This window comes from Erpetoichthys calabaricus, chromosome 8, assembly GCF_900747795.2.
Source record: "Erpetoichthys calabaricus chromosome 8, fErpCal1.3, whole genome shotgun sequence".
Classification (NCBI taxonomy): Eukaryota; Metazoa; Chordata; class Cladistia; order Polypteriformes; family Polypteridae; genus Erpetoichthys; species Erpetoichthys calabaricus.
This window is the reverse complement of record NC_041401.2, coordinates 182,556,819-182,573,261: the sequence shown is the minus strand read 5'-3', so window position 1 is coordinate 182,573,261 and position 16,443 is coordinate 182,556,819. Positions and strand designations below refer to the sequence as shown.

At 43.6% G+C, this 16,443-nt stretch overlaps 1 protein-coding gene across 1 annotated transcript in view; it reads right to left on the bottom strand.

Moving 5' to 3' along the window:
- The window catches only part of igsf21a (immunoglobin superfamily, member 21a), an 897,495-nt gene that overhangs the window by 320,844 nt on the left and 560,208 nt on the right, over nt 1-16,443 (bottom strand). The window contains exon 3 of the mRNA XM_051930758.1: nt 1,180-1,301. Within this exon, the coding sequence (XP_051786718.1) occupies nt 1,180-1,301 (122 nt within the window). The remainder of the gene's footprint in view (nt 1-1,179; nt 1,302-16,443) is intronic.

The window sequence follows — 16,443 nt, the reverse complement described above, 5'->3', positions numbered from 1 at the left end:
CTCAAAACTTTTGGCCACGACTGTACATATTCATAGAATTCTTGTCAGATATGGGCAACTGCCAGCAGGGCCTTCCATGTTACTTTTGGACTATGCCCAAATAATGCCTTCCCCTGTTTTCATGGTTGGTCACTGTGTCCATATATTTCTTGCATGGCGCAGACTGTGGAGAGACCTAAAGAGACAGCAGCTTACCCATTCAGTCTAATGGAGCTTCTGACAGCAAGAATGGGATAAACTGCCCAAATCCAGATGTGCAACGCTTATAGAGACTTACCAAGAAGTATCACAGCTGGAACTGCTGCCAAAGGGGCTCCTACAAAGTATTGAATGAAGGGTCTCAATACTCCTATGAATGAGAGATTTCAGTTTTCTGATTTTTAAAATACTTGCAGACCTTACTTTTGGGATTGCCCTTGTACTTCCGGGTTATAGGGAAAGTAGCAATCCCCGCTCCTCCCTGCAGCGTCCCCTGGAGGCCCCCATGGTATCCAGCAGGGCCTGTGATGTAAAACTCCACTGTCCATGATGCCCTGCTGGAACTCGGGGCACCTCCATGTTGCAAGAAGGGCTCCACCTGGCAGCGTGGGGGTATTGGCCGGGATGAACGGCCGGCCATATCCCACAAGAGATGTTTATTTCTTTTTTGTCTTTTATGATATTTGGTGTACTTTTTAAGTAACACGCAAGCGAGCTGGAGGACCTCCTCACAAGTTTGATTGAGGTTTGTAATAACCTGCCGGGGCAAGAGGTGGCGCTGTTGCTAAAATTCTCTTCTCCTTCTCTCTTCGTAACCGCCCAGTGAGGCCACTTAGCCCCTCCCCTTCCAGTTTGTGAGATATATGAAGCCCAGCTGCTTTTGCACTTAGAGTGACCCGCCAGACGGAGCTCCAGTGACAGACCCCTTATCCCATGGCAAAATAAGAGCCAAATATTTTTGTTGTTTTATCCGAGAGGCTATTTATACTGAAGCTAAGAGGTGTGATTTTTTGTTTGGACTGCAGTCATTAAATATGATGTCCAACTTTTCATTTGTGTAGCAACCTGTCATTCCTGCAACCAGCCACACTATCTATTCATGTGTTTGGTTACTTTTGTATTTGAGTGTGGTGGATTATTTTGTAAAATAAGGGAGAAAAATACAAATTAAAAGGGGAAAGCAAAAAGTCTTTCACTTACCGAACTGTTGATTGATACACGAGGTCCTCCCGCCTCCGATAATCTTCCATGTGAGAGTAGTTGGTGTTGAACATGGCATCATATGTAAATATTTTTTGTTTGATTGTGCCGCCATCTGTGACCTAGGAAACAAGAAAGGGAATTTTGCGGTCAAGGAACTGGATCATGGAGAAGCGGAGACTGGTAAGGAGAGGAAAGCAGATGTCAGATGTTCATTCCATGCCTCATATCTATAACCAATAACTTTCCCCTTCCCCTTTTCCCCTAGAGTGGCCATTGGAATGACACACCCCTGCGTTACAAATTTTATTTTGTACCATCTCACAGCTGGAAAAACAGGAAGAAGAGAATTTGGTTATTTGATTTCCTCAGTGTTTATGTATATCATAAATTTTAAAAGAAAGGAAAGAGAGGAGAAAAGTGCTCTTGCAACCCCAAATCCATTTGACTCGACTCACACACTTAAACAGAGCTTTAGAGCCAGGAGCCATCCGACATGAAATGGAGCTCGGCTAGTGTGCAGTCTCCTCCATTATGCATGCGGCTGTCTGGGATCATCTCTCGTCTTTCAAGTCTCACATCTTTGGCTTCCGGCAATTCCACTGCAATGCTGCACAATATTTCTAGGCACTCTGCTCCGAGGAAGGCGACACGATTGTGATATGTCATTAACGACTGGGCTGAGGTCTCTTCTGCTATTCATGGTCTACACTAGCGTCTTCATGTCTACCTAGATGCTGAGGGATTTTATTATGCCTACAGGCAAATTTCACTATTATAGATAACACAAGAAACCAGTTAGCACTCCAAAAAGCATTTAGAGGAACTGGTCAATCAATACGAACATTTAGGAGCTAGTCTGAGTCTTTTGGGCAAGTAAACATCAATAAGTTAATCCATTAATGAGTGTGAATACACTCACTAGCCACTTTATTACATACACCTTGCCAGTACCCAGTTGGACCCCCTTTTGCCATCAGAACTGCCGTAATTCTTCATGGCACAGGTTCAACAAGGTGCTGGAAACATTCCTTGGGGATTTTGGTCCAAATTGACATGATAGCATCACAAAGTTGCTGCAGATTTGTCAGCTGCACATCCATGATGCCAATCTCCCGCTTCACCACATCCCAATGATGCTCTATTGGATTGAGATCTGGTGACTGTGGAGGACATTTGAGTTCAGTGAACTCATTGTCTTGTTCAACAAACCAGTTTGAGATGATCTGAGACTTGTGACATGGTGCGTTATTCTGCTGGAAGTAGCCATCAGAAGATAGGGACACTGCAGTCATAAAGGGATGGACATGGTCAGCAACAAGACCCAGGCAGGCTGAGACATTTAATTGATGCTCAATTAGTACTAAGGTGTCCAAAGTGTCACGTCAGGTCAGGTCGGGGAGCATGCACTGGTACAGTGCGTTGCCACACTCACTACACAGTGAAACAGCTCAGGATCTTGGTTGGCAGTCCCCCAGGCAGACACGCGGTCCAGTCCCATCCTCCGGAAATTACCCTCTATCTGCTGCAGCCAGGAGTTACGTGGGCGTCCCCTTGGCCTGGGTCCAGCCACTCGGGTCCTCAACAATGACGATCCTATGAGCCAGATCACCCTCGGGGAATTGTGCCACATGGCTGTAGTACTGTAACTGACACTCCCTCACAATGCAGGGAATGTGCCTCATTTGGGACTCCATGAGCAACTGGTCACTCGACACAAAGTGAAACCAGTGGTATCCAAGGATTCTCCGAAGAGACACAGTACCAAAGGAGTCCAGTCTTCGTCTCAGGTCACTGGATAGCGTCCAGGTCTCACAACCATATAGCAAAACTCTAAAGACAGACCTTCGTCCTTTAGCAGAGATATCGGGAGCGCCAGCGACCTCATAACTCCCCATACTCACGCAATCCGTCTACTGACTTCATAAGAAGAGTCCCCACAGACCTGAATGTAACTGCTGAGGTAAGTAATCCTCTCGATGAGGTTGACACTCTCTCCGCAGACAGACACACTGCTGATGGCTGTGCCCAAGAGGTCATTAAAGACCTGGATCTTGGTTTTTATCGCAAGTTCAGACATTCAGACTCTTCACTCAGTCTCTCGAGAGCCCGGATCAGAGTCTCCATTGAATCCACAAAGATCACAGTATCATCAGCAAAGTCAAGATCAGTGAACCTCTCTTCACCAACAGATGCCCCACAGTTGCTGGACCCCACAACTGTGATCAACACCCAGTCCATGCAGGCAATGAACAGAGTAGGAGCAGAACACATCCCTGAAAAACCCCAGAATCAACTGGGAAAAACACCCAAAGTATGCCAAGAAAATATCCCCGACTCCATTACACCACCACTAGTAGCCTGAACCATTGATACAAGGCAGGATGGATCCCTGCTTTCATGTTGTTGACAACAGTATTCTGACCCTAACATCTGAATGTCACAGCAGAAATTGAGACTCATCAGACCAGGCAATGTTTTTCCAACGTGTGACCCCGTGTGAATTGTAGCCTCAGTTGCCTGTTCTTAGCTGACAGGAGTGGCACCAGTTGTGGTCTCCTGCTACTGTAGCCCACCTGTTTCAAGGTTTGACATGTTGTGTTTTCAGAGATGCTCTTCTTCATACCTCGGTTGTAACAACTGCTTATTTGAGTTACTGTTACCTTTCTGTAAGCTCAAACCAGTCTGGCCATTGTCCTCTGACCTCTAGCATCAACACGGCATTTTCACCCATAGAACTGCCGCTCACTTAGTGTTTTCCCTTTTTCAGACAATTCTCTATAAACCCTAGAGATGGTTGTGCTTGAAAATCCCAGTAGATCAACAGTTTCTGAAATACTCGCAACAGCCGGTCTGGCACTAACAGCCACACCACATTCAAAGTCACTTCAATTCCCTTTCTTTCCCATTTCAATACTCAGCTTGAACTTCAGCAAGTTATCTTGACAATGTCTACAGGCCGTAATGCATTGAGTTGCTGCCATGTGATTGGCTGATTAGATATTTGCGTTAAGAAGCAGTTGAACAGGTGTACCTAATAAAGTGGCTGGTGAGGGTATTTTACACTGAAGATACTGTAGGGATAGTTCTGAGTCTTCCACTTGCACACTGGCTTAATGCACTTACTGTTTGTCACAATGTCAGTATACATTTAATGGAACGATTCATTGCAACCCATCCATCCATCCATCCATCCATCCATCCATCCATCCATCCATCCATCCATCCATCTATCCATCCATCCATCCATAAGCAATCTAAGCAAAGATGCCCAGATGTCCCTTTTCCTCACCACCTACACCCACTCCTCTGTGTAAATACCGAGGTGTTCCTAGTCCAGCTGGGAGTGTGTCCTGGGTCTACCCCAAGGTCTACTCCTGGTTGGATATGTTTGAAACAACTCAGCAGAGAAGCATCCAGGAGGCAGCATAATAAGCTGCTTGAACCAGCTCAACCAACTGCAGAGGAGCAATGGCTCTACTTTGAGCTTCTCCTGAATGTCTATGCATCTCACCGAATCTCTAAGGGCCAGACAACCAGCAAAGGAAACTAATTTCTCCTGCTTGTATCCACAATCTGGTTCTTTTAGTCACCAATCAAACCTTGTGGCCCTAGGTGAAAGTAGAAACGTAGATCGACCTGTAAATCAAGAGCTTTGCCTTTTGGGTCAACTCTCTCTTTTCCACAATTGAGCGGTGCAATGTCCTTGCTCTGATCCAGCTGTTAATTTTTAGCTCTGTTCTTCTCTCACTTGTGAACAAGACCTCAAGATGCTCGGATTCTCTAAACTAACTAACATCGGCAGAACTGTGGACACTGCCTGTTGATCTCCCACTCCTTTCTTCCCTCACTCATGAACAAGTCCCTTAAACTCATCCACCTGAGGCAGCACCACATCCACAACCTGGAGAGGACACTCCAATCTTTTCTAACTGAGGAACATCATCACAGACTTGGACTTGCTCATCTTCATCCAAGATGCTTCACTCTCAGCTGAACTATGAATTTCTGGAAATTTGATGGTGACATCAGAAAATTGTATTGTGAGACTACTCACACTATAAGACAGCCGACAGAAATTTTTGATATGACAGAAATTTTTCCGATCGTGTGACATCCGAATCGTGACATGCAATTGGGCATTGCAACCCCTGTCATGCTGCACATGAAACGACGGGCAATGAAAATGAAATTTGAGCCGACTCTGAGCATCATCTGTAAATTGAAATTACAATCGTGCTAAAATTGAACACCAGTTTAAGATGTCCATACTGCTCTAAGGACAGTCCTGTTGGCTCAAAATGTCATCCGTTTCAAAACGATTGAGACCCCTGTGTTCCTGGGAACACTTAAACGTTTTAGAAATGGTAATATCCCCTTGCCCTGATCTATACCTTACCATAATTTGATTGTGGAGGTCTACTGAGTGTATCTGGGACTTCATGGTTTTAAGTCATAACATGCAGTGTGAATTGTTAGACCTTCTATTACACGTGTTTAATTCAGTTTGCTACAGGTGGACTCCAATCACGTTCTAGAAACATCTCAATGAGAACACCTAAAGCTTTGGAAATGGTTGTATCACTTTGTCCTGATTTATGTCTCCTCTCAGTTTGGATCATGGAGATCTACAGGGGGTTCCTTAGACTTCAAAGTTTGGTTTTTGTCCTGACATACAGTGTGAATTGATAGACCTTCTATTACATGGGTGCAATTCAGTTTGCTACAGGTGGACTCCAATCAAGTTCTAGAAATATCTCAATGAGTACATCCAAAGCTTTGGAAATGGTTGCATCACTTTGTCCTGATTTATGTCTCCCCTCAGTTTGATCGTGGAGATCTACAGGGGGGTTCCTTAGACTTCAAAGTTAGGAGTTTGTCCTGACATGCAGTGTGAATTGTGAGATCTTGTATACACGGGTACATGTGTGCCTTTCTAAATGATGTCTGGTCAATTTAATTTGCCACAGATAAGCTCCAATCAAGTTCTAGAAACATCTCAAGGGATATCAGAGCAAACAGAATATGCCTGACCTCATTTAGGAGTACCACAACCAAGGTCCTGAATATTGATGGAAATGAGAAATTCCAGTTTAGATTTTGAATACATTTGCAAACCTTTCTGGAAACATGTTTTCACTTTGTCATTATGGGTTATTGGGTGTAGATTGATAGATAAAAATGGCAAATGTATCCATTTAAAATTAAATCAACAACACAATAAACTGTGTAGAAGGTGAATGGGCCTGAATACTTCCTGAATCCACTGTACGACGCTGACATTTTTTTGAGTCCAGTTGTTAGGATGCTGCTCCCGGTTCCCCATGAGGGGAGTGTGGTCAATGAAGTCACAATTTCCAATGTCCTTGATGCTATGTCTTAAAATGTCGAGATTGCGTGTAACACGTCGCTTTGCTTCGAAATACAAGTGTAGATTGATGGGCAAAAATGGCAAAAGTATCCATTCAAATGAAATCTCCAATACAATAAAGAGTACAGAAAGTGACCCGGTCTCCATACTTTGTGAATCCAGTGTAGCTGCTCTTGAGTTATTAGTAAGGTGGGCATCTTCATTACCTCAGAGGTCAGCACCACTGGCCTGTTATTGTTTAGACAGGAAATGTTTTCATTCTTAGACACAGAGATGATTCTGGATTCAGTTAAACGGGACTTTGCATTGAGCCAAGGACGGAGTGAAAATGTCTGTAAATACTGGTGGATTTGTAACCAGGAGTCACTTGTGAAGCAAATTCTACTCCAGCCTGACCTCATGCCTGCATCTTTAATGGCATCATAATATGTGCAGGGAAACGCATCTCTGACATTGAGATCCAGAGTCGTCTGTGCGGCACTGCATCAAATCCCTTCTTATAACCAATGAAACAGACGCTCTGCTACTACTAGTGAAATTAATCAACAGTCCTCATCTTCCTCCACCGCCTCTTCCTCATCTTATCTCATCTCATTTTCTTTGTGAGACCACACCTTGGTCATCTTTCTTTTTCTTTATCTGACTAAAGTCCTTCCCAGCCGTGTTCCCAGTCTTCACTATTTTAAAAGCCATTCTCTCTCCCTCTTCAGTCTCCAGATTCAGTAACGCCTCCTCCAAAGCCTGCGTCTTGGCTCTTGTGTGTCCACCTATACATTTCTCCACCTTCCTCCCTCCCTCCCTCCCGCCATGTCTTTTTTGTCATGATATCCTGTCTGTGAAAAACACAAATAGGAGTGGTGACAAGACACAGCCGTGATGGAGCCTGACATGTGGATGTCAGACCCCCCCCTTTCTCTTCTTCCTTTTATTTCTAATAATAATCTAACCTCCCCCTCCTCTGCCACAACTAACATTACTTCTCCTAATAAAAGTCCTCCTCTTCCTCTTGTTCTTTTAATTTCTAACAATAATCTAACTACTCCTACTCTTTATCCTCCTCCTTGTGTTTCTATTACTGTAATAATAATAATCACACTACACTTCCTTCCCCCTCAGTCCTCCTAAAATAATGATCATATTATAACAGCTAAAGCTAATAATGATATTAATAATAAAAGCACACATAAAGAATTTAACACAGAGCAGAACACTGCAAACTTCCATTAAAAATTTACATCTTTTCCAACAAAGTTTTTCCGGCAGAGTTTTGGATTTCAACTTATGATTAAACACACACACAAATATATATATATATATGGGTGTGTGTGTGTGCATGTGTTTATTTTATATATGTATATATATACTGTACATAAACTGTATATATATCTGTATATAGATATCTATATATATCTATATCTATATCTATATCTATATATATATATATATATAAAATCAAATGTCTGTCTGTCTGTCTGCTTTTCACGAGAGAACTACTTAGCGGATTTAGATCTGTTTTTTTTCTATTATTTGATTGAACATTCTGGTTGAATTTGTGACTTCTCTTATTGTGCTAAGTGTCATAGTTTGCTTGCCGTAAAGATTTAGTGGCGCGAATCTGAGAAAGAGGCTGCAGTTCGAGGGGAGGGTAGGCAGGGCCCTCGTCACTCACGCGCCAGCCTCCGTTAGAGTCGCTCTACCTCTCACCACGTGTTGGAGTGTACCTTGCTTCCGCTTAGCTAGCGATACCTGTTTGTTCAGCAGACATTATCACTTAGAGATTGGTAAGGAGTAACGTTTGACATTTTTGAGAGGGAAATCACAGCTAAGTGTGTTTTAGAGGGTAGCTGCTGATTGCCAGAGATATCACGGCCATGTGGTCTTCTCTCCATGTGGGGGACGCTCTCTGGTCAGAGCTGAACATGATCAGATACAGTGCCAACGTTTGACATTGGAGCGTACCTACCTGCTACTTGGCCAGAATTACATTTTTTTGAATTGATTTTTAAAGTAATTTGTCCTGTTTCACTACTATGTGGGCAGAGCCATGGGGGACAGCTAGTATATATATGTATATATATATATATATATATGTATGTATGTGTGTGTGTGTGTGTGTGTGTGTGTGTGTTTTCATAGCATTTGTAAGCGTTTCTGGTGCTCATTCCATCAAAGATTAGAGTGGAGGCGCGCTTCTGTCATACAAGCACATTTCATGAGGGCACCTGGCAGCAGAAGATTGAGTTTGTTATGAACAAGGATGCTTTGGCTGCAAGCTCTCATTTGGTGGGCCACATTTCTAGTCCCCTATGAAAAATGTAAATGAATTCATAAACCTGCAGCAGTCTCTGGAAATAATTTTTGACAGCAGCGCACTCTGCTAACCCCAGTAACTTGAGAAAGACACCCCTGCAAGCTGATGGATAGCATACTTAGACGTATAAAGCCAGCACCGTAGACCAAGGGGCACCAGGCTCAGCTCCACTACTGAAGACTTAATGAGAGCAGCTGAACTGAAAAAGTTAGTTTGCAACATGACTGGGCTAAACCCAAGCACAACTTCCAATATTTTAAAATCACAAAGACATTGTGAAGGATTATGTTAATGAAAAAGGTAGTGGTGTGGTCTGCACATCACTATCTATGGGGCTTCCCTTTTTCAATAATATAATCCATCCATCCATCCATCCATCCATCCATCCATCCATCCATCCATCCATCCATCCATCCATCCATCCATCCATCCATTCAATCAACCATCTGTCCATTTTCTACCTCTTATCCTGTCTAGGACATGGAGGCAGCAGTCTAATCCCATCCATCCAATCAACCATCCATCCATCCATCCTTCCATCCATTCAATCAACCATCTGTCCATTTTCTACCTCTTATCCTGTCCAGGACATGGAGGCAGCAGTCTAAGCCCATCCATCCAATTAACCATGCAATCATCCATCCATCTGTTTTCTGCTTCTTATCCTGCCCAGGACATGGAGGCAGCAGTCTAAGCCCATCCATCCAATTAACCATGCAATCATCCATCCATCCATCCATCAATTTTCTACCTCTTATTGAGTCCAGGACATGGAGGCAGCGGTCTAAGTCCATCCTTCCAATTAACCATCCATCCATCCAATTAACCATCCATCCATCCATCCATCCATCCATCCATCCATCCATCCATCCATCCATCTTCTATCTCTTATCCTGTCCAGGACATGAAGGTAGCAGTTTAAGCCCAGATGTCCTTTTACCCTGCCACCTCCTCCAGCTTCCCTGGGGAGATACCAAGATGTTCAAAGGCCAGCTAGGAGGTAAAATCTCTCCAGCAAGTTGCCAGTCTCCCACCAGGTCTTCTCCTGACTGGACATGCTTGAAACACCTCAGCATGGAGGCATCCAGAAGGCATCCTAATCTGATCCCTGAACCACCACAGCTGGTTCATTCTGATGTTGCTGGAGCAGCATCTCCCGAATGTCTGCGCTCCTCACCCAATATCTAAGGCAGAGTCCAGACACCCTGCAAATTGAGCTCATTTCCACTGCTTCTGTCTGTGATTGAGCTCTTTCAATCACTACCTAAATCACGTGGCCTCAGGTGTGGGTAGAATTAGACTGAACGGTGTAATGGACAGCACACGAGGACTGACATCCTGGCCAGGATTGAACAAGGATTCTTACCTGCCCTGGAGGCCAGTGCAGTAGAAGGTCTTGGGGAAATTAATATTTTCTTCCCCAAAACACCAGATGGCAGTTTCTCTGACACGCAGACATCTGCAGGGCATGCTGGGATCTGTAGTCTCGTGAGGCAGCCCTGTTGGGTTCCATTGGGGCCACCAGGGGGAGCTGCTAGGATTCATAGTCCCTACTTTCAGGCACTTCTTTTTGACCTGGAAGTGCTTCCAATGGGCTATACCCTAGCACAGATCATCGATAAAAGAAGCTGCTCGGTCTCAGCCAGGTGAATCAAAGTGACCCCAAGCACATCGACCCCACATAGAAGTGGGAAAAGATGAAGAGAAAAAAGAAGATGAAGAAGATGGACAGGCTATCAAGGCATAGCTAAGGATGTGAGGGTGTCCAACTGGGGGAGGTTGTAGCATTGTTGCTTTATGCAGATAATGTCGTCCTCTGCCTCATCTGACTGTGACCTTCGGCACTCCCAAGATACAAAGATGACCTACAGAGTGCAGTGAGGACAGCATAATTAGAAGAAGGGATCAGGAGTATTGTGTTTGTGTTATTAAGATAGTGGTAAGACCAGCAATGATGTAGGGAGCTGAGACCTGGGCAGTAAAGGGAGTGCAAGGAGAAGAAGGTGGAGGTGACAGAAATGAGAATGTGGAGGTGGATGTGTGGAGTTACAAAAAAGAAATGAGACAATTAGAGGAACAATTAAAGTGGGAGAGACAACTAAGAAAGTACAGGAAGTGGTGTGGACATGTGAAGAGTAGGGACAAGGAATATGTGAGGAGAAGAGTGATGGGAGTGGAAGTTCAGGAGAGCACAAAGCGAGGGAGGCCAAAGCAGAGATGGATGGATAAAGTCAAAGAAGATCTGAAGGCTTGTCTAGCGAGGGGGAGCAGGACTGAGGCTGATCAAGCACCTCGACCTCACATAGAAGTTGAAGAAGAAGAAGAAGAAATGGTACCCCAAGATGAAGAGTTAGATTCAAGCACAGTATTGTGTGACTGAAGAATCAAGGCCAGGGTTAAAGTTAAGCTTTTTAAGACACTGGTAAGACCTGCAATGATGTATGGAGCTGAGATCTGGGCAGTAAAGATAGTGCAGGAGAAGAACTTAGATATGGCAGAAATACAAATTTTGAGAAGTTACAGAGACAAAGTAAGAAATGAGACCATCAGAGGTACAAGAAAAATGGGAGAGAGATATCTAAGAAAATAAAGGAAAATAGGATGGAGTGGTATGGACATGTAATGGGCAGAGAAAAATAATATGTGGTGTGAAATAAACAGCCGACCACACACAATGAAGGTTTGGTGTAGCCACCCATGCACTGTCCATGGCTGAAAAAGTTTGAGGTTTAGTACAAATGTGTACAAGTCTGAGTCCAATATATACAGTCATATGAAAAAGTTTGGGAACCCCTCTCAGCCTGCATAATAATTGTCTCTACTTTCAACAAAAAAGATAACAGTGGTCTGTCTTTCATTTCCTAGGAACATCTGAGTACTGCGGTGTTTTCCGAACAAAGATTGTTAGTGACGCAGTATTTAGTTGTATGAAATTAAATCAAATGTGAAAAACTGGCTGTGCACAAATGTGGGTCCCCTTGTCATTTTGCTGATTTGAATGCCTGTCACTGCTCAATGCTGATTACCTACAACACCAAATTGGTGTGATGAGCTCGCTAAGCCTTCATAGACAGGTGTGTCCATCATGAGATATAAAGGTATTTAAGGTGGTCAATTACAAGTTGTGCTTCCTTCCTTTTGACTCTCCTCTGAAGAGTGACAGCATGGGATCCTTAAAGCAACTCTCAAAAGATCTGAGAACAAAGATTGTTGTGTCTCCTGGTTTAGGGGAAGGCTACAAAAAGCTATCTCAGAGGTTTAAACTGTCAGTTTCAACTGTAAGGAATGGAATCAGGAAATGGAAAGCCACAGGCACAGTTGCTGTTAAACCCAGCAGGTCTGGCAGGCCAAGAAAAATACAGGAGAGGCATATGTGCAGGATTGTGAGAATGGTTACAGACAAACCACAGATCACCTCCAAAGACCTGCAAGAACATCTTGCTGCAGATGGTGTATCTGTACATCGTTCTACAATTCAGCGCAATTTGCAGAAAGAACATCTGTATGGCAGGGTGATGAGAAAGAAGCCCTTTCTGCACTCACGCCACAAACAGGGTCGCTTGTTGTATGCAAATGCTCATTTAGACAAGATTCATTTTGGAACAAAGTGCTTTGGAGTGATGAGACAGAAATTGAGTTATTTGGTCATAACAAAAAGCGCTTTGCATGGCAGAAGAAGAACACCACATTCCAAGAAAAACACCTGCTACCTGCTGTCAAATTTGGTGGAGGTTCCATCATGCTGTGGGGCTGTGTGGCTAGTTCAGGGACTGGGGCCCTTGTTAAAGTCGAGGGTCGCATGAATTCAACCCAATATCAACAAATTTTTCAGGATAATGTTCAAGCATCAGTCACAAAGTTATGTTACGCAGGGGTTGGAAATTCCAACAAGACAATGACCCAAAACACGGTTTGAAATCTACAAAGGCATTCATGCAGAGGGAGAAGTACAATGTTCTGGAATGGCCGTCACAGTCCTCTGACTTGAATATCATCAAAAATCTATGGGATGATTTGAAGCAGGCTGTCCATCAAATTGAACTGAACTGGAGAGATTTTGAGTGAAGAATGGTCAGAAATACCTCCATCCAGAATCAGACACTCCTCAAAGGCTATAGGAGGACAGTGTCTAGAGGCTGTTAGATTTACAAAAGGAGGCTCAACTAAGTATTGATGTCATATCTCTGTTGGGGTGCCCAAATTTTTGCACCTGTCTAATTTGGTTATGATGCATATTGCATATTTTCTGTTAATCCAATAAACTTAATGTCACTGCTGAAATCCTACTGTTTCCATAAGGCATGTCAGATATTAAAAGGAAGTTGCTACATTGAAAGCTCAGCCCATGAGAAACAAAAATCCAAAGAATTAAGAGGGGTTCCCAAACTTTCTCATATGACTGTAACTGACTAATGTAGAGAAGATGGCGGGTTTTTAAGGTCGATCAGGGGAAGTGACATTTTCGTGACTGGGACCGGAAGTAATGTTATTGGACCCAAACCGGAATTGACGTCCTCGGGCCCAGGACCGGAAGTGATGTTGTCGGACTAAAACCGTAAGTGACATCCTCGTGGCCAGAACCAGAAGTGATGTCGTCAGACTGAAACCGGAAGTTACGTCCTCGGGCCCAGGACCGGAAGTGATGTTGTCGGACTGAAACCGTAAGTGACATCCTCGTGGCCAGAACCAGAAGTGATGTCGTCAGACTGAAACCGGAAGTTACGTCCTTGTGGCCGGGACAGGAAGTGATGTCGTCAGACTGAAAATGGAAGTTATGTCCTCATGGCTGGGACAGGAAGAGATGTCATCAGACCAAAAACGCAAGTTACGTTCTCGTGGCTGGGACAGGAAGAGCTGTCGTCGGACTGAAAATGGAAGTGATGTCCTCGGGCCAGGACAAGAAGTGATGTCATCGGATCAAAACCGTAAGTGGCATCCTTGGATTCAGGCCGAATTTCCCGTATCTGGTGTGTAGAGAGAAAAGAGGGAGGTTTAGTGTACCGCCCCCTGGTCTGTTGTGGAATTATCGTCTTTTGATCCCTTTGGCTGCTTCCCATACACACGTGTGTGACAGTGGACAAAAGACTGATGGCAATGGAAGTCCAGGGGAAGAAACAGCAATGGAGGCCCAAAGTGGAGGTGGATGGATAAAGTCAAAGAAGATCTGAAGGAAGAGGGCTCAACTGGCAAGGAAGTGCAGGACTGAGCTATCTGGAGAAATTTGATTAAGCACATCAACCCCAACATAGAAGAAGAAGAAGAAGAAGAAGAAGAAGAAGAAGAAGAAGAAGAAGAAGAAGAAGAAGAAGAAGTACAAGCACAATTTAATGAGTTTTTACTACTTAATTTCTGGAGGCTCCATTTCCTACAGTCGACATATGTAATATTGATAGTGAAACAGCATGCACGTTTATGTAAAAACTGTTTGAAACCGCAGAGTAATTATGCTAAGCTATTAATGCAGAAAATGCTTTCCAAAAACAATCAAAGTTTCCGAGTTCATTTTTAATATCTCTTGCCTAGTCACATTGCTGCACTCATCTGAGATTTTAACTGATGTCTCACTGATTCTGACAATAATTTCACTCAAGACTAACTCCATTTGTCAACTGTATTATGAAACCTTTAATTACCATTAGCGTGTGATTGAAATGTGTCTCTTAATTATATCTGTTTGGTGCACTGATGTGGAACAAACATGTGTTAATTCCTGGTCTGCTTTGTACGACAGACAAATGATAAAACAGTGCCCCAACATCGTATATGCAAATGCAGCGAAACGTGGGCATCAGATCCAGACAGTGCCAACTGTTGCCCACATATTGAATGATGAGATCAAAATCGAATCCCTGTGTGGAGAAGCCTGACTTGTGGGTCTTAGTGCCCATCAGCGCAGCTTCACGGTTGCAGTTTCAGTGCTCGGATGTCCTTGTGTTTATCAGACTTCTTTTTTGTCAACGCAGAGTGGCTACGTTCACATTACCAGGCTGAAGTGACTCAGATCTGATTTTTTGATTTGCCTTAATGTTGCACATCTGCATTTGATATTTTCGGGAAAATGTGGATACAGAAAACCAATCTTTTCAAATTAGATTTGAGTCTGGTGGTTCTCTAGATCAGTTAAGTATCCAATTCGGGGCCATGTGACGTGAACAAGAATGGCCAGTTCGTAATTAATGTGTGTTTTTTATTCCTATACGCATGAGCATCAGCCAGCACCGGCACCGCAGCTAAACAACAATGGAGGAGAGCTATAGCTGTAACAACGAGAAGGCTCTAAATGCAGCACCGTCATTCAGGAACTCTGCTGAACCGCCAATAGGATTGCATGTTTATGTCACATGGTTTATTTGACAGTCATCACTATTTGAGTCCAATGACCTCCCAACAATCCTAATCGTAACCTTAGTGTAACCGCGTGTAGCGTCTATCACCACTGACGTACAATGCAAGGCGATAAACCCCTCAACGGAGCGGCACACTGGAGGTCTGTAGCTAAAGTGTATTGTTGACAACACTCACTGTCCCAACATTGCTGGCTCCTTTCTCACACCCTCACATCTCTTGGTGTTGCAGAGCTGCGAAAACAGTAGATGTTAGGTCGCTTTCTCTGCCTAATCATTTATAGCTGATGAACTGTTTACCATCCTCCAGGACAAATGAGATGCATAAACTAGCTAATAGCACGTCCATTTTGTCAGTTTTAATACCACAAGTATTGAAATTATTTTTAACACATCAATGTGCACGTGCCTAACATCTCGGAGGACAGACGCCTTCACATTACAGTTAGATACAGCAGGTCACTTGTACTTATGATTATAAACCATCAACACGAGTAAATCTGAAATGAGCAAGAAACCGGAACTGAGCAATGAAGCTTCTAATGGGAACACAGCATCAGTTACCTACTATAGTGCTGCCATCTAGTGGATAGCCAAAGAATTTCTTTTTTTTTTTTGGTGGCAACAGCTTATAAGGAACTAGTGTGGTAAGTAGCCATTCCGTAGTTATGTCGTCATGAAAAAGGAATAAAGCTAACGATGTTTTGAAACAGCAAGATGTGTCGTAAGATAAATATTTTGATGATAATGACAATGATCAATATAGTCACCATCAATTGGATGGTCACCATGTGCACTTCAGATGAGGTCATCCATCATGTATGGACCTGGCCAGCAACTTGGATGGGAGACCATCTAGGGAAAGCTTCCAGTTGCCGCTGAGAAGGGGTGTTAGTGAGGCCAGCAGGGGGCGCTTACCCTGTGGTCTGACTATGGATCCCAATGAGGGGACACTGAAATGTTAAAATGGTGTCATCCTTCGGATGAGACTTAAACCGAAGTCCTGACTCTATGTGGTCATAAAAGATCTCTAGGCATCCTTCATAAAGAGTAGGGTATATACCCTGCCCACCATGGCCTACTCATTCTGGTCCCCTAATCATCTCCTATCTCTAAATGTCTCTCTATCTCTCACCTCTACACCATGTGTGGTGAGCGTACTGGCGAAAAATGGCTGCCATCGCATCATTCAGGTGGAAGCTACACATTAGTGATGAAAAACGGTTTTGTGTAATGAG